This window comes from Sebastes fasciatus, chromosome 9 (assembly GCF_043250625.1).
Source record: "Sebastes fasciatus isolate fSebFas1 chromosome 9, fSebFas1.pri, whole genome shotgun sequence".
NCBI lineage: Eukaryota > Metazoa > Chordata > Actinopteri > Perciformes > Sebastidae > Sebastes > Sebastes fasciatus.
Window position 1 is genome coordinate 749,285 of NC_133803.1, and position 18,634 is coordinate 767,918.

General features: G+C 42.7%; 2 protein-coding genes across 6 annotated transcripts in view; both read right to left on the bottom strand.

Annotated features, from left to right (window-relative positions):
- LOC141773605 (transmembrane 9 superfamily member 2) overlaps positions 1 to 7,825 on the bottom strand; it is a 45,552-nt gene extending 37,727 nt beyond the window's left edge. The window contains exons 1-2 of one of the 3 annotated variants that reach the window (XM_074645448.1): positions 6,220 to 7,825; positions 2,161 to 2,228 (exon numbers count right to left, since the gene is read on the bottom strand). In XM_074645448.1, the coding sequence (XP_074501549.1) occupies positions 2,161 to 2,228; positions 6,220 to 6,336 (185 nt within the window). In that variant the 5' untranslated portion in view covers positions 6,337 to 7,825. Of the gene's footprint in view, positions 1 to 2,149; positions 2,229 to 6,219 lie in introns of those variants that run through there. The other 2 variants (XM_074645451.1, XM_074645449.1) reach the window with 2 other exon arrangements.
- Positions 7,826 to 10,809: 2,984 nt separating this feature from the next.
- Positions 10,810 to 18,634, bottom strand: part of piezo1 (piezo type mechanosensitive ion channel component 1 (Er blood group)) — a 172,776-nt gene continuing 164,951 nt past the window's right edge. For all 3 annotated transcript variants that reach the window (XM_074645453.1, XM_074645454.1, XM_074645452.1), the window contains exons 50-54: positions 15,112 to 15,234; positions 14,942 to 15,021; positions 13,472 to 13,661; positions 12,072 to 12,213; positions 10,810 to 11,815 (exon numbers count right to left, since the gene is read on the bottom strand). In XM_074645453.1, coding sequence (XP_074501554.1) covers positions 11,687 to 11,815; positions 12,072 to 12,213; positions 13,472 to 13,661; positions 14,942 to 15,021; positions 15,112 to 15,234 — 664 coding nt within the window. In that variant the 3' untranslated portion in view covers positions 10,810 to 11,686. The remainder of the gene's footprint in view (positions 11,816 to 12,071; positions 12,214 to 13,471; positions 13,662 to 14,941; positions 15,022 to 15,111; positions 15,235 to 18,634) is intronic.

Genomic DNA, 18,634 nt, shown 5'->3' on the forward strand with positions numbered 1-18,634 from the left:
AGGGCCAAGTACGAGGAGCTAGTAGGCGAGTGCTGAAGCAGGAGATGGAGGACCCAGTGCGAGCCCATCGAGAACGGGTGCAGAGAATTCGGAGGCCAGTCACTCTGCAGGGTACTCAAGCTCCTTGGGATAATAGGACTGTACAGCAGGAGAACCATCAAAAATATCACCAATGCCACAGAGAAGGCGTTGAGATAGCTTTGGATAAGGCGGGGTGATCCGTGGACCACACAAGCTACTTAGACACAAGCCAGGGCTGATGTTGAAAGACCCAAAATACCCGATGACCCCTGGTTACATCACTGATGATGTGTACAAGTTGCACTGAAAGGTGTGTGTTAAAACCAGTTCAACCATTGGCGTCCAGGAAGAGTCTAGATGACTACCAAGAAGAGCATGGTGACATCTGGAGAGACAGCAACCAGGGCAGTGAGGGTTAGCACCCCAGTCTGCAGCTCTTGCAAGGGAGAACCCAAAACAAGCTAAGGAAAACATACTGAGTTATACCCCCAGGGGTGCCGCTGAAAGCTTTGGCACAAAGGAGCAACAGCCAACCAGAAGTTGGGGGGGCCAAACCGAGGGGAGGGGAGGATCAGCCAGCTATGGCAATAGCTTAGACTGCTAAAATGGGGAGGACAAGCATGGGCTAGCAAAGCTCCATAACATAAAAAGGAAAAAACTCATAACCCTTCGTCGAGCAGAGTGGCATAGAAAGAGGGGCAGGGAGAGGGCCAGGTGACAGCAGACAAAGTGACCCACTTGTTTGCACTCAAGAGGAAGTGGACAAGTACCTCATTACCACTTATAGTGAAAGAGCAAGGGAGCACGACCTTGGGCCAAGCAGCACATTGATAACTTGGGAAGGTAAAGGGACACTGCAGCACTCCAGGCAACCAGCAGAGAGTTGAGGCTTACAGCACTGGACAAGACAAGGCTGCCAGGGAAATATAAAGCCTGGATTTACCAGCATGGCATCCTGCCACGACTCCTCTGGTCACTGCTGGTCTATTAGGTTCTACTGACGTCCGTCAAGGGCTTCGGAGGAAAGGTGAGCCACTTCAACTTGAAGTGGGGTTGTATGAGGTACTTATCCATTGTAGGTGTATTACTTACAGTAGATGGCAGTTGGTGTGCCCCCAGCATTGAGAAACAGACAGGAGCACCGGCACTGGAGCAAAGCAACACAGTGCTGTGGACGGGGATGGCAGAAAAACACATTTTAGCCACCTAAAAAAAATTGATATCCGGTTTAGTGTACGCTGTATTTAGAATATTTTTCAACAAAACTGAAATGAAAGTGAAACATATCTCTGCTGTTTTTCTCCTCTGAGCCTGCTGGCTTTGGAGAGTATAGATAAGTTTCACTTTCAGTTCTCCGTCACAAAGGAGAAGGAAGACGGCAAGATAAAAGGGTGAAAATATTCAAAATAAAGCGTACATTTAAACGAATATCGATGTTTTTAGGTGAGCCTTTCTTCTAGGTGGCTAAAATAAGTTTTTCTACTGTCCCTGTCCGCAGCACTGTATTGCTTTGCTCTGGTGTCGGTACTCCTGTCCCGTCTGCAGACCATCATCCACTGTAAGTAATACGCCTACCATGGATAAGTGCCTCATACAACTCCACTGAGAAACTCCGAACTATTCGTTTAAAGAGATTATTTTTCTGGCTTTTTGCCTTTACTTGACAGAGAAAGTGATAGTCATGAAAGGGGGAGAGAGAGGAGGTGACATGCAGCAAAGGGTTGTGGGTCGGATTCGAACCCCGGGCCGCTGCAGCAAGGACTCACGTACAACCACTCGTTTAACATGAAAAACTGATGTGCTTAAATCTAAAAAAAAATTGTGGTATGGGTTTTTACATGTTTTTTGTTTTACATTTTATTTATAGAAGGACCATGGACAATAATGATTTTCATAACCAGAATTAATTATATCTGATTTACATTAAATCCAGTGTGAATAAGTTAACAAAACCTGCTCTCTGTTATATGTTTTGCATTTAATGGATAAAATGGCTCAATATTTACCTAAAAATCAACTTAATCTCTAAACTGCAACAACAACAACAATTCTTGAATACTTGTGGGCAAAGTGTGCAGTCTGCAGCAATAAAATGGAAAAAACATCATATTGGTATGGTGTTACGCACTTGGCACTTACGCAGTATATTCATAAGGCAGAACAGACTCCACTGAATCCAACCTGTTCACAAACAGCTCAATGGTTGACTAGAATAAAACAAAGCAGACACACACATATTAGGAAGACAGCAGGAATGCTCCTATCAGGCTTTCATTTTCAAGTTGTTAGATATTGATTCTTCTCTTCTTTTTTACACCTTGTCTTAAGGACATTGTAATGACCATTTTTTTTCTTTTTTATCTGTTTGTTATGCCACCATTATATTACCAGCCTAGATTTTCTCTGAAAAAAAAGAAAAAAAAGAAGACTAGGGATGCACCGATTTACCAGCCCAACATTGGTATCGGCTGATATTCGCCTTGTTGACTGCCATCGGCCTATCGGCCAAATACGATGACATTCACCGATGGCAGTGGCTGATATTTGTTGTGTTGCATCGATTTTGCGCAGGCTAAATGTTGTGTTGGTTACTCTCGGACAACAGTAACCAGCTGCTGATTCGGAGAAGAAGCCACCGGCTGGACATGACTCTGACGGCGGGTGTCTTGTGCCATGCGCATGTGTGGTTTACAAATAAAAGTGAAAGAAAAAGTTATGTTGCATTCAATGACAAATTAATCAGTAAAACAATGACTTACAAGGTTTATTAAACACAATCACTGCGGTCTGGCTGGGAACAAACCTCGCGTGTGCGTAATGCGTAACTAGAAGCTAGGGATGCTAATTTTGACAGACCGTGTGTGTGTGTTGGCGGTGAGTGTGAGGTTGATGGTGGCGTTATAGCTGTGAACGTAGGTGTAGCAGTGTGTGTACAGATAATTTGTCGGTGAGTAAATGCTACTAAACTACAACTCCTTCGCTCCGCTCAAGTGAGCTCGAGAGACCCATGGAGAGACCGGAGCCAACTTCCTGTATCCTGCAACTCCGGCTCCGCCTCTTAAGGTTGGCTGTTAAGTTCAACCAGCTTTTCTCCTTAAAGTGACAAGCCGCTCATCTGAGCCGCTCAGCTTTTTAATTAAAGGGACTATTTGTAACTTTCAGAAATGCTTGTTAACAGCGACACCTGTGGCCGTGAAATCAACGAAAGTCAGCGTCGAGCTTGCTCGCTCTAAATAGACATGAACGAGCATCGCTCAAAACAGTGAGGCGACACACGTCAGCTAAAAGCACAATATCACTCTATATTTCAGCTGCTTGGCAGTAATGTCATCTGACCAGACCAAGGTCTCTCAATGAATCAATGCTGATCTTAGTGTTGGCTTTTCCTGCCTCAGCTCAGGCTGAGGCAGCGGGGCTCCGCAGGCTGAGAAACGTTCTCGTGTCCGACCGCGGCCAGAGGGAGACACCGGCACCCGGTCGGTAACGAGACGACAACGTTTCTCTCTGCGGAGCCCCGTCACTTCACAAGACACGGAAAACCTCTGTTGGTCTGGAGGAGCTGCAGCAGTTATTTCTGCACTAGATATTCTCAGAGCTAAACTAACTCTTCTGCAGTGTGGAGTGAGCGCGCGTTCACGTCTAGAGGTGGAGCGAGTACGCGAGAACGCGCGCACTGTCTGAGTGAAGACAAGCAGGCAGAGGAGCAGAGACAGCGGCCACACGCAAGCGTGCATATGCGAGCGTGCATGTGTCCCGACTCGGTACATTTATACGCTTAAAAAGTTACAAACCGTCCCTTTAATTATTAACATTTCTTTTAACCGTTTTAACCGATAGCGTTAATTGGTTAAAATGCTTAATGTCGGTGAATGGTTAATTATTAACATTCCTACTAGAACCTGTCAGTCCAACAAGGATGACACAGCCCCCAGTACTGATACTACTACTACTACTGTTACAGTGGGAACATCCTCCATGCCGTGCAGCCCGTGCAACAGTCCGTCCCCCATTCCAAGACCCAGTCCTGGGTGAGCAGAATGCAGCAAGACGTTGACGTCATGCTCATTTCCAGGTTCATACATGTATTTTTAATGTTGTACTAGAACATGTTTACATGCTGTAATGTTAAAAAAAAACGTTATTCTTCTCATTGTGTTCTCATCACTCTGCCTGCTCAGAGCCTATTTTAGCCTCTGTCTGAGAGACCCTGATTTAGAGCCTGTCTCCACCCACTCTGCTCTGATTGGTCAGCGTTTCCTGCTGTCCTGTCAATCAAGCGCCCTCAAAACAGCGTCACGTTTTTAGAGCCATTTTTGGACAGATGGAGCAGGAGAAAAAGAGAGAGGATGGTCTTTTATGATACTATGGTGGCCTGTAGACACACTGGGGACAGATATTGATGTTTAAAAGATATGGAAAAGTGCATTTTGCATAATAGGTGACCCTTAAATACCGGCAGGGGACATTGTCGCCACGAGTAAATAAAATGTGTCCCAAAAATACAGGCCAGGCGAAAAAAACACAAGGGTAGATAAACTCCTGGTGCCTGACATATAATGTGCATGTCAACAAAACAATGTACTTTTCCATCACTTTAATAAATTCAACAATATAATCATGTTATTTTCAACACTTGGTTGTTATGGATTACTCATCTACAGTGATATTGTCCTGTTTCAGTCACTGTGGGTGTAACGGTATGTGTGTTACTGTCCCAGACAAACTGTATTCTGTAGTAACGTACGAGTACCACAAGATGGTAATAGGTACAGTATTGGAACTGAACTGAACAAACACTGAATTCTCCACATCTTGTTCGTGCAACTGTTTCACAATAAGAGCCCTGTTAGTAAATGAGGGGATTCTTTCCACTGAAACACTACATGGCTTTTATTTCAAAACATGTTGAATCCATATTAGCAGATAGAACGCATCATACTAAAATATGACCTAATATAGGCCTACTTATTAAACAATGAATTAGAAATAAAGTCATGTATCTAATATAAACCTCTCGCTCTGCTGCACATAGATTGATTTTAAATAGCTTGTTCAGTATTCAGCCCTACAGAGAGTATCTAACTAAACAACCAGGAGTCAATAGCATATCTGTTATTATAATATCTGTTATTATTATAATATCTGTTATTATAATATGTTATTATTATAATGTTATTATTATATGTTATTATATCTGTTATTATTATAATATGTTATTATTATTATATCTGTTATTATAATATGTTATTATTATTATATCTGTTATTATTATTATAATATCTGTTATTATAATATCTGTTATTATTATATCTGTTATTATAATATCTGTTATTATTATAATATCTGTTATTATAATATCTGTTATTATAATATCGGTTATTATTATTATAATATCTGTGTTATTATTATAATATGTTATTATATCTGTTATTATAATATCTGTTATTATTATAATATCTGTTATTATTATAATATCTGTTATTATATCTGTTATTATTATAATATCTGTTATTATAATATCTGTTATTATATCTGTTATTATTATAATATGTTATTATTATGTTATTATTATTATATCTGTTATTATTATTATAATATGTTATTATAATATCTGTTATTATTATATCTGTTATTATAATATCTGTTATTATTATATCTGTTATTATTATAATATCTGTTATTATTATAATATCTGTCTGTTATTATAATATCTGTTATTATAATCTGTTATTATATCTGTCATTATAATATCTGTTATTATTATATCTGTAATTATATCTGTTATTATTATATCTGTTATTATAATATCTGTTATTATTATATCTGTAATTATATCTGTTATTATTATATCTGTTATTATAATATCTGTTATTATTATATCTGTAATTATATCTGTTATTATTATATCTGTTATTATTATATATGTTATTATTATTATATGTGTTATTAGTTTGATGTCCAGACTAACGGAGCTACATTGAGTTCTTTAGCTGAGGCTAAGGCTAGCTTGCTATCTAGTTATCATAGTACCCGTTAGCTTTGCTGTTTGTTTTGGCTAATGTTAGCTGACTCCCATAACGTTCCATGATAGCGTTAGCTGTTTCTAAAGAACTAGCTCACCTGGTCTATTTATTCAGTGGGTTATTTAGTTGTAACATGTGGCAGCTACACAGGTGATGTGGGACCTGTTAGGTTTACCTTACAGTCTGGAACTGTGTCTTTTCCAGGCTCACAGAAGCTCACCGGAGCCAGACCCGGGAGGTAGAAGCCGGCAGCTGGAGCCAGCAGCGCAGCCCCGAGCAGCCACCGCCACATCTTCACACCCGCTTGACACCGGCCAATCTTCACTCCAGATTCACACAGTTAACTAGCCCCTCTTCGCACTTCACTCTGCATCTGACATCTACACAGCACAGCTGCACAGCTGCACAGCCACCAACTTCCGGTTCAGACACGTCACGTACCGGAAGTCCTGCTTCGTGAATAGGAGCATTGTGGGATCATAACCACCCAGTCACATGTCACCCTTAAATGTGTTATACTCCCAGCATTCATTTAGGATACTTTGTCTTAGAAATGTAACCCTTTCACCGTGTGTTTTCACTCCATCAAAGTTAATTGCAACACTCGGTCAATTAAAAATGTCTTATTCAGCGTTTCGGTTGTGCTTAGCTCCACCCTCTCCTATTACTTCTGGTTGCAAAAAAACAACAAGATGGCAATTTGCAAAAACCAAGATGGCGAACTCGAGGCTTCAAAACGGCAGTCCACTAACCATATGGGTGACGTCCCGGTGACTACATCCACTTCTTATATACAGTCTATGGCAGCCATTCTCAACCGGTGGGCCGGCCGCAAAGCGCCATCTAGTGGGCCGCGGAGGCAGTGGTACTAGATTATTTTTTTATTATTATTTAGCAAAGTGAACAGGTAAAACCTAAAGGAGGTAAGATGCCAGCTGCCGTAAAACCAAAGCCTATTGAAGGAGGCTGAGACACGGGCGGACACGGGTCTTGTATTGGGTATAACACATGCGCAGTGTAACTGGAGCTGCGGTCGTGCGTTGCGATCGGCTCAATTTCGGCGAGTGCAGAGCAGATATTACTGCGCATGTGCGGTACCCCGGAGGCGCGTTGATTAAGTGTGACCCAACCTCCTTCAATAGGCCTTGTGTAAAAACACCAAACATCATCAGGTAGAGACAAACCTGTTTGCCACTGTTAGCTAGCTAACGTTCTCGGATGCAGTGAGACAAAATGGACCGGTTTTTAAAGCGAAAAAGTGATGTGGGAGACAACCCTGCGCCAGTAACAGCTCCGAAGCGTGTGGTGAGGAAATATGACCCTGAATACATAAAAATTAGGATTCGTGCTTAATCGCCTTTTTGAACTGAGAGAAGAAGTGCACACATTTCTGGAAAAGCAGCACTACCCTCTTGCTGAGCATTACACTGATGGTAACTTTTGTGCAAAACTGGCCTACTTATCAGATATATTTGACCACCTAGTCAGCTCAATATATCAATGCAAGGCAGAAACAGCACAGTGTTTTTGGTTTCAGACAAAATTGAGGGCTTCAAGAAAAAACTTATTCTGTGGAACAGAAGAGTCAAGGAGGGACGATTTGACGTGTTTTCACTCCTCAGTGAAACTTTGGAAGCCACTCCTCATGTCAACATATCCAGTGTTATAACCCAGCATTTGACTCAGTTGTCAGGAAAGTTTACAGACTACTTCCCAGAAGATGCACGAGATGGAAACCTTTGGATTTTGGACCCTTTCTCTGTGGATCCTGCTTCAGAAGACATAGCTCTCTCTACTGTGTTGGAAAATGAACTGATGGAACTATCAGCAGACAGCAGCCTGATGCTTCAGCTCACACAAGTAGACCTTGCTTCATTCTGGATACTGGCTGCCAGTCAATATCCCTCTCTGTCAAAACGGGCAATCAAATTTTCTGTTGCCTTTCACCACCATCTATTTATGTGAGTCAGGGTTTTCCATTGTGACTGTCACAAAATCAAAGGCAAGGAACAAACTGAAAGCAACTTTGAATGCTACTCTGCGTGTCAGCCTCTCACCCATCCCACCACGACTTGATCTCATTATGTCCCAGAGGCAAGCCCAAGTGTCTCACTGAGGGTAAGCAGAATATGTATTTTGGTCATTACAGCTGACAGTGGCATAACACATATCTGCAGCCCAGTTTATTATTTGTTGTATAAACATGTTAGGTTTTTTACTCATTTATTTGGGAAGGTGGTCCTCGGAAATGTTTTGACAATCACAAGTGGGCCTTCAGTTGCAAAAGGTTGAGAACCCCTGGTCTATGGCATGCACATGCCGATGTAAACAGGAAACAGGATAATGTCACTGGACACTAACCTGACCCGCTAGTTTGTTTGTGACACAGAACAGAACCATCTGAGAAGCCGTCTTTGGAAACTGTTTGGAAAAGAGCGGACACACGTACCTAAACCACGCTCACAGCTGCCAGTAGCTACTCACAGGATGCTGATTGGTCCGGACACAAACGCATTACTTGCAATTCTCACAGGATCTTGTGATATAGTTAATTCGCTATAAATGATTATGGAATAATTATTGTATATGAAATAATATAACTTAATTCTGCAAGTCCAGTGTGGAATTATTCATACTAAATACAGTTTATACTACCACAGCATACTGTAACAACATAAATTAGTAGGTAAACTACACCATTAATTAAATCATTCACAATTTATTTCCTTGAACGTTACTTGGTGACTGAAAGTAGCCAGCTAACCAAACATCAGCCTGTTTCAATAGTGGAGCGGATAGAGGAAAAATCATGCAAATAGTGATACAAGCACCAAATTTGGCATGATGATTCCCGAGGGGACGCTTAGCAATATCAACGATTGGCCACCTAAAAATACAAGATGGCGGCCATTTTTCAAGATGGCCGCCAAATTGACCTGCCGTTAATGGTTTCTCTCATAGAAATTCATCTACTTGGTCGATTTGAGTGATCTTGGTGTCAAATTATGTGTTTTCTAGCATGCTGGATCTAATTTTGATAGTTTTTACAATTTTTAACTTCAACATGGCGGCCATTTTTCAAGATGGCTGTGAAATTTACTCGCCGGGAATGTTTTTCTAAAAGAAATGCATGTACTTGGTCAATTTAAATGATTGTGATGTAGAGTTATAGGTTTCTGGTATGCTTGATTTAATTTTTACAGCTTTAACATCCAAGTTTTTTCTTACTTTTTGGCTGTCCGGTGAGTCTTTGCTTTGTGGTGTTTGTATGTCTCAGTTGGCTTGTAGGCCTACTGTTGTAGACAGCTATCAATAGCTGCTGTTGCCATAGGTGTAGAGGCTTAGTGGTAGAGGTAGTACCTTTGTTTCAGAAGTCAGCCACATCCTCCAGGATGGACTACTGGCACTGGTCCTCACTATTTGCCCAACTCTCACCTATGGCTTCAAGAAGTTGCTAGTGCACGGCAACGGCCACACCCGGGACACGGTGTTGGCTCACGGGCTAAACTAGGTGAGGGTAGCACACAGAGAGTCTCTGTGTGATGGAGTATTTCTAGCTCCAAATTTCGAAGTGCATAGAGTCAACGAACTAGCCATCTTTATCCATGAGGTTCCCTCACCAACATATCTATCACTTGCCTCTTTCTGGTCTTGGCAAACACAGACAGGCCAACATACACAGGAAAAGGTGTCTCCCGGTCCTTAGAGTGCCTGTGGACCTGTGATCTTTCCCTGTATTTGGCAAAGCAGTTGTACTGTAACAGTTGGGACATTGCAAGGTCAGATTTTGATGCGCCATTCTGGAGACTTGATATCAGCCCCATGTTGAATCATACATACAAACTGAAGCAGGGAGAGTGGGACGGTATCTTCAAGGTACCCATCATGGAACGTGCTGTTGAATTCTGTTTTATGCTGAAGCAGGTCACGACGTATCATCTCAGCAGCCTTTGGGTTGGCAGTTGGGTTGGAACCTCATGGATAAAGATGGCTAGTTCGCTGACTCTATGCACTTCGAAATTTGGAGCTAGACATACTCCATCACACAGAGACTCTCTGTGTGCTACCCTCACCTAGTTTAGCCCGTGAGCCAACACCGTGTCCCGGGGTGTGGCCGTTGCCGTGCACTAGCAACTTCTGGAGCCATAGGTGAGAGTTGGGCAAATAGTGAGGACCAGTGCCAGTAGTCCATCCTGGAGGATGTAGCTGACTGCTGAAACAAAGGTACTACCTCTACCACTAAGCCCCTACACCTATGGCAACAGCAGCTATTGATAGCTGTCTACAACAGTAGGCCTACAATGGCCGCCATATTGAAGTAAAGAATTATTAAAACTATCAAAATTAGATTCAGCATGCTAGAAAACATATAATTTGACACCAAGATCACTCAAATCGACCAAGTAGATGTATTTCTATGAGAGAAACCATTAACGGCAGGTCAATTTGGTGGCCATCTTGGAAAATAGCCACCATCTTGGATTTTCAAGTGGCCAATCGTTTATATTTGCTTCGTGACCCCTCGGGAATCATCATGCCAAATTTGGTATCACTATTCACACAATTTGACTGAAAAATGGATGTCATCCGCTCCACTACAACATGAATTGTATAACAGCAGACATCTGAATCATATGATCACAATGTTAAAATAAACCAAAACAACATAACTGCATTTTAGCTCAGTTTCCAACAGCACTGACGCATAACTGCGTTCAACAACTTCATAACCCAAAAACCATGGCAAAAATAAGCGCGTCCCAGCTGTGTGCATCACTTTTTATTGTCCCCTGGAAACAGTCATGTGAGCTTCTTGCAGCATGTTTCTGTATTTGTTAGTTTAAAAGTTTAAAGTTTAAAGTTTCATTAAAGTGTTTTCTCTTCTGATAATGAGTTTGATTTCTTCAAGTGTTTTCAAGATCACCTCCAGGTCTGTGACCCAACACAATAGTGACAGAGGGTGGTATTTTAGTGTTTATGCCACAATTATTTCCATTCCTTTGCCTGTGGAGGGTTAGGAGGAACTGAAAAAGCTATTTCTGTAAAGGAAAGATAAGCTAACATGGCCCTTTAAATCATGATGTAAAGTCAAACGAGCATGGCTGCTGCACACATGTTACTTTTACAAGAATGAATCATTTCAAAAACAAGTTTGATTGACAGCATGGTATGTTTTCATACTGATACAGTAACTGCAGACGGTTCAACCTACAATTAGTTTCAGGTTTCAGCTACACAGTCACTCCACCTGGGGTCAGGAATGAAGTGCCTCTTGTGTTTAACCTTTGACCTCTGACCATTAACACAGGTCAATTTGACCACTAATTGTGCCTTCCAGGGGCATTATGCCCAAATCCGGCAGGACAGACATCCATCTGCTGTACATCCCATCCACAGAGGAACTACAATTGCACTCTCACCAGTCTGTAGTGTACGCTGGTTTGATGAAAGTGTTCAGGCAGCTGTGAAGATGCAACAGCAACAGGAGATGTTTCATAAAGTACGTCTATAAGTGTACGTCTCCTTTTGTGTGTCTCCTTGGCTGTAATGTCCAGTCTGGTAAGGAGTGTTCCTTCTGTTGTACCCTGGACATCTTTGCAGTGTGCTTCAGATATCACAACCAGAGACGATCAGTGAGTCAGTCAGTATCTGTCCTGGTCTCGGCTGTGCATGTCCCTGGTCCATTTGATCATAGTCTCTGGAGATCGATAGAGGAAGATCAGTTTGGAGTAAAGTTCCTCTTCTAGCTCCAGCTCTCCTGTCTCACGCACCTGAATCACACAGAAACATTAGTTTGTAGAAAAGGACTACAAAGAAATCATTTTCCAGGACACTTCCAACAACGTGGCAACAAGTGTGTTTTTTTGGGGACCCATTATTTATGTTAATGTTTAGATATTCCATAATTCTTGGTTCAAAAGCTGCTTCTTCAAATTTGGAAAGATTATTTCACTCAATCTCTGATATGTGTGTGTCCATGAATACAGTAATTGTGTGTGTTAACATGCACACATACTGCTCACTAACCAGGAAGATGTCTGTGCAGAGCTTCAGGATGCGGTCCACACAGGGCAGCTCCTCAAACATGATGGAATGTGAGATCTCACTGAAGAAGCCACGCACAAACTTCCCAATGACTAAGACCACAGACACATACAGACCCATGATCCTGAGAGGAGAGAAAAGAAAAGAAGATTTACATTCAAGAAGCGTGGGAAAAAAGCAACTCACAAATCACAGTTGTTGTGTTTAAAATGATTAAATGTGCAGAAGGGAACAGTTTGGAAAATATAAAAAGCCTAATCTTGGAGTCATGTCTGAGATGGCCGCCTAAAAGGAGCCTCCCATCAAACTGCTAACTTTCCCTTTTAGTTGTTGGAGTAACACCTTTATTTCTACTGTGTAATAATTGTCCATCAAGGCTTGTATGTTTCCGTCACTAGATTCAACAAGGAGACTGGAAAATGGCAATCTCAAACTCCAAAACCATAATAGCAAAACAGGCTGCCGGTAATGCTAGCATGGCTAGCGGCAACAGGCAGGCTAACACCACGGAGACTCCAGCCATGCTCTGCTGGAAAACGCTGGATTGCTCCCTCTGGGTTGGGTATGAGTCTTTGCCCCAAGCCAGGGAGTTCAAGTACCAGGGTTTACAAGTAAGGGTAAAATGGAGCATGAGATGGACAGGCTGTTTCGTGTGGCTTCAGCAGTCATGCGGGCGCTGTACCGGATCGTTGTGGTGAAGAGGGAGCTGCTGAGCCGGAAGCCAAAGCTCTCGATTTACCGGTCAATATACGTTCTAAACCTCACCTCTGGTCATGAGCTTTGAGTAGTGACCGAAAGAATGAGATCACAGATACGAGAGGCCAAAATGAGTTTCCCACGTAGGGTGGCTGGGCTCAGCCTCAGAGATAGGGTGAGGAGCTCACACATCTGGAGGGAGGTGGGAGTAGAGCTCCTTCACATCAAAAGGGGCCAGCTGAGATGGTTTGGGCATCTGATCAGGATCCTCCTGGGCGCCTGCTGTTAGAGGTTTTCTGGACATGCTCAACTGGTAAGAGGCCCCAGGGTAGACCCAGAACACGCTGGAGAGATTATATATCTCATCTGGCCTGGGAGAGCTAGAAAATGTTGCTGGGGAGAGGGACGTCTGGAATACTTTGTTTAGTCAGCTGCCTGTGCCACCCGGTCCCGGACAAGCACATCAAAATGGATGGATGGATGATTTGTTGACTTCTTATATGCCTGTGCATCCCCTTCCATATGTGGACGGGGCTCTGGTGGTTATGTCTCAGCTGGAAACGAACGGCAACTGATCCTGGTCCTGGACTTTTGAACATCTTTAACTTATTTTACATGGCTCCTTAAAAAAGGCTGTTATTAAAAATGTATATCTATGTAAACGTTAGTTAGTGTGGGTTCCTTACCCATATCCAGCCAGGAAACCCAGGCTGGGTGGACTGACTTTGTCGTTGAATATGACCATGGGTAGAACCCCACATGAGGAGGGGGCACAGCCTGCAATGGCAATGTCCCACCACTCCTGGTTCCCACTGCCGTTCAGTGACCTGTCACTCATCAGGGACAGGGTTATATTCAGGTAACCATCTTCATTACCTACAAGACAACCAATCAGCTGTGTTAAAACACACACTTTCATGAATAACATAATATAACGTGAATAACAAATATAAATGCTTGTAACCAGAGACTATGTTGCAATAATAGTAATTAAGCCATGCTGGTTGCTGTGCTGGTTGCTATGCTGGTTGCTATGTTGCCATCTAGTGTTTCTCCTTCACCCCAACAGGCACTTTACCACCATCGTGGTATTTTTTGTTGTAAGACACAAAGTGCTCTGTGACAGTAAGTTCAGGACAGACTCACATGTTAAAAAGACTTATACAGACAACTGCTGTCAATAATGACAGCAGTTGTCTGCATTTAATGTTAACCAGTGACCGAATGTTTCCTCATGGAAACCTCTTCCTTATTTCTGACTTGATCCTGCTAGAACTGTACCGTACCGTGCAGTGCCGTGCAGTACTGTACCGTAACGGGCTGTGCCGTACTGTACCGTACCATACTGGACCGTACCGTACCGTACCGTACCGTACCGTTCCGGACTGTACCGTACTGTACCGTACCGTACTGTACCATACCGTACTGTACCGTACCGTGCCGTACTGTACCGTACCGTACCATACTGGACCGTACCGTACCGTACCGTGCCGGATTGTACCGTACCATACCGGACTGTACCGTACCGGACTGTACCGTACCGTACCGGACTGTACCGTATTGTACCGTATTGTACCATGCCGTACTGTACCATACCGTACTGTACCATACCGGACTGTACCGTACCGTGCCGTACTGTACGGTACCATACTGGACCGTACCGTACCGTACCGCACCGTACTGTACCGTGCCGTGCCGTACTGTACCGTACCGTACCGTACCGTACCGTACCGTACCGTACCGTACCGTACCGCGCCGTACAGTAACGTAACAAACCGTACCGGACTGTACCGGACTGTACCGTACCGTAAGTACCGTACTGTACCGGACTATATCGTACCGCACCGGACTGTACCGTACTGTGCCGTACTGTAACGTACCATACCGTACTGTACCGTACCGGACTGTACCGTACTGTACCGTACCGTACCGTAAGTACCTTACCGTACCGGACTATATCGTACCGCACCGGACTGTACCGTGCCGTACTGTAACGTACCATACCGTACTGTACCGTGCCGTACTGTATAGAAGGCAGCCATTAACTACCTTGGGTGTTTTGGCTGTCCTTCCATGACTGATGGAAATTATTCTTCCAGTAATATCTTTCATGTTATGAAAAAAAACGTATTGACAGTAATTCAATGAACTCTGACCTTTATATAGTTGATTGACTGGTTTGGCCTCAGCTCCGTTGGGGGCACGGATATAGTTAGGGAACATATGAGGAACATGCCTGGGAATGAAAAAAGACAGCATCTGTAAGATACAACTATATGTATTAAATATAAAAACACATAAAGATCCTTCCAGAGAGGAAACCTACACAGGCTCAGTGCGATTGCCAACCAGTAGTGAGGCCAGATCTGCTCTGACTGGGTTCCCAGGTTCCAGGTCTATAGAGTGTTTGTCAAATGTGTGTTCCACTGTCCCTCCTTTACCAAGGTCCCTGTCAGAGACAGAGAGACAGAGACAATCAGCCTTTAGAGAGCAAAGAACAGTCAAAGATACATCACATATACTCAGTAATATTACTGATAGAGCAGATGGACTGCATGCGTTACAGTCAAGAAAACTAATATTTAGAAACAATGAAGGCCATCAAAATGATCAGCTATCCATATAATGTGTTTTGTATTATCTCAGAGGACACTTATCCCTTCACTTACTCACAATGTTTTGTATGAGATACAGTCTAATTTAAGGCCGGTATTATAGATTAATGGCCTGAGGGTGATGCCAGGAGAAAGCCATGTTGTAATCCACTAAACTGTATCTTTTACATGGTGGCCCTTTAAGACATCTCAGACTCCTGGCAGCGGGTCAGAGATGTTTCACCATGTTAAAAAACGAGGCAATATTTACATGAGCCACAATCTATGTTACATTTTCTGACATAATAAAACAGAAGAAATTAGCAATAGGCTATATATCAAAATCACCCAAATAAAACCTGTTTAATATGCCGTTATGCCCCTGCTAACAACGCCATAGCTCATGGTTGCTGGTTTTCATACTAAGGCAGTTTTCCATAGGGCTGGGTATCGTTTAAAAATTGATGATGCCAGTACCGATACCAATAGATTACCTTTAAAGTGATACCAATACCAATAGACTACCCTTAAAGTGATACCGATACCAATAGACTACCCTTAAAGTGATACCAATAGACTACCCTTAAAGTGATACCGATACCAATAGACTACCCTTAAAGTGATACCAATACCAATAGTAAAGTAAATGGTAAATGGACTTGCATTTATATAGCACTTTTCTAGTCTTGATCCATCCATCCTCTGAATGCTCTAGGTCTCTAGTCTGATCCATCCATCCTCTGAATGCTCTAGGTCTCTAATTTGATCCATCCATCCTCTGAATGCTCTAGGTCTCTAGTTTGATCCATCCATCCTCTGAATGCTCTAGGTCTCTAGTCTGATCCATCCATCCTCTGAATGCTCTAGGTCTCTAGTTTGATCCATCCATCCTCTGAATGCTCTAGGTCTCTAATTTGATCCATCCATCCTCTGAATGCTCTAGGTCTCTAGTTTGATCCATCCATCCTCTGAATGCTCTAGGTCTCTAGTCTGATCCATCCATCCTCAGAATGCTCTAGGTCTCTAGTTTGATCCATCCATCCTCTGAATGCTCTAGGTCTCTAGTTTGATCCATCCATCCTCTGAATGCTCTAGGTCTCTAGTTTGATCCATCCATCCTCTGAATGCTCTAGGTCTCTAGTCTGATCCATCCATCCTCTGAATGCTCTAGGTCTCTAATTTGATCCATCCATCCTCTGAATGCTCTAGGTCTCTAGTTTGATCCATCCATCCTCTGAATGCTCTAGGTCTCTAGTTTGATCCATCCATCCTCTGAATGCTCTAGGTCTCTAGTCTGATCGATCCATCCTCAGAATGCTCTAGGTCTCTAGTTTGATCCATCCATCCTCTGAATGCTCTAGGTCTCTAGTTTGATCCATCCATCCTCTAAATGCTCTAGGTCTCTAATTTGATCCATCCATCCTCTGAATGCTCTAGGTCTCTAGTTTGATCCATCCATCCTCTGAATGCTCTAGGTCTCTAGTCTGATCCATCCATCCTCAGAATGCTCTAGGTCTCTAGTTTGATCCATCCATCCTCTGAATGCTCTAGGTCTCTAGTTTGATCCATCCATCCTCTGAATGCCTTAGGTCTCTAGTTTGATCCATCCATCCTCTGAATGCTCTAGGTCTCTAGTTTGATCCATCCATCCTCTGAATGCTCTAGGTCTCTAGTTTGATCCATCCATCCTCTGAATGCTCTAGGTCTCTAGTCTGATCCATCCATCTTCTGAATGCTCTAGGTCTCTAGTTAGATCCATCCATCCTCTGAATGCTCTAGGTCTCTAGTTTGATCCATCCATCCTCTGAATGCTCTAGGTCTCTAGTCTGATCCATCCATCCTCAGAATGCTCTAGGTCTCTAGTTTGATCCATCCATCCTCTGAATGCTCTAGGTCTCTAGTTAGATCCATCCATCCTCTGAATGCTCTAGGTCTCTAGTTTGATCCATCCATCCTCTGAATGCTCTAGGTCTCTAGTTTGTGGCTGTAAAGTTTCATGAGGCTGTGATTATCCTAGAGGTCACCACAGGTCATTTTATAATGTGAGATCAAGTTTTAAAAAATGGTCTCACTACAATGAAATGTCTCCTATGGGGACTAACATCATCACACATGAATACAGTTGGGCTCATTTGATCCACAAGAGCCTCAGCTTTACAGTGATACCCAGTTTATGGAATTTGAGACTGTTTAGGGACCCCAGTATGCAGAAATATTCAAACACACCATTTTAGAAAGGGAGAAAATAATATTTATACCGCATGAAAAAAAACTGCATGTGATTATCATAAAGTGGGCATGTCTGTAAAGGGGAGACTCGTGGGTACCCATAGAACCCATTTACACTCACATATCTGGAGGTCAAAGGTCAAGGGACCCCTTTGAAAGTGACCATGCCAGTTTTTCCTTGCAAAAATTTAGCTGAACTTTGGAGCATTATTTAACCTCCTTCCCAACGAGCTAACGTGACACGGTTGGTACAGATGGATTCCTTACAGTAGGTTTTCTAGTTTAATATGATATTTTTAACTGTAGCTCTAAAACTGAACTTGCTACAGCCTCTGAAAGGTCCCGTGGGTCTCAAAGGGTTAATGCGCAAACATGCCCATAAAGTTTTGCAGCAGAGTGCAATTTGCCCTTCTTTGTGACTGATTACAATTATCCATGTGGCTCAGTAAAAATGTGCCTTTCCCCATGAACACAGTAGGCAGAACAAAGGCCAAGAGTAAAGAAAAATTAAATTTTCAGACTGCAGAAAATTAAACGTGATAGAGAGAAACTGTATTTGGTATTTAATATCTGTCAGTACAAATGTGCTTCAGTTACCACCAACTCTCTGAAGACGCTGATAATCTCACTGTAACTGTGTGTGGCTATCAGTGCTGATCTTTGTGAACTGGACTGTTTCTTTAATGAGGCTCGTTTGCATTAAAAGGGGCCAATTTTCACCAAATGTCTGCATATTCCGAATTTAAATACATGCAAATAGCACAGGAGCACTGAGACACTACTTGCTTGGCAGCACAGTTAGGGGTACATTTACACTGTTTCTTTCTCCCTTGTTTGTGCAGGTTTAGTGGCTGCAAAAGCCACGCAAATCATTTTGTGAATTTGCCCCTTAATGTAGTACGGCTGTTACCAAGATCGGATCTGTGTGAGCTGGCTTTCACATCTCTGGTATAAATGTAAACTGGGACAACTAGGACACCGTGGGTTGCTCTGTGCCCTTGTGAATGGGTGCCATGGTTTAAAGTA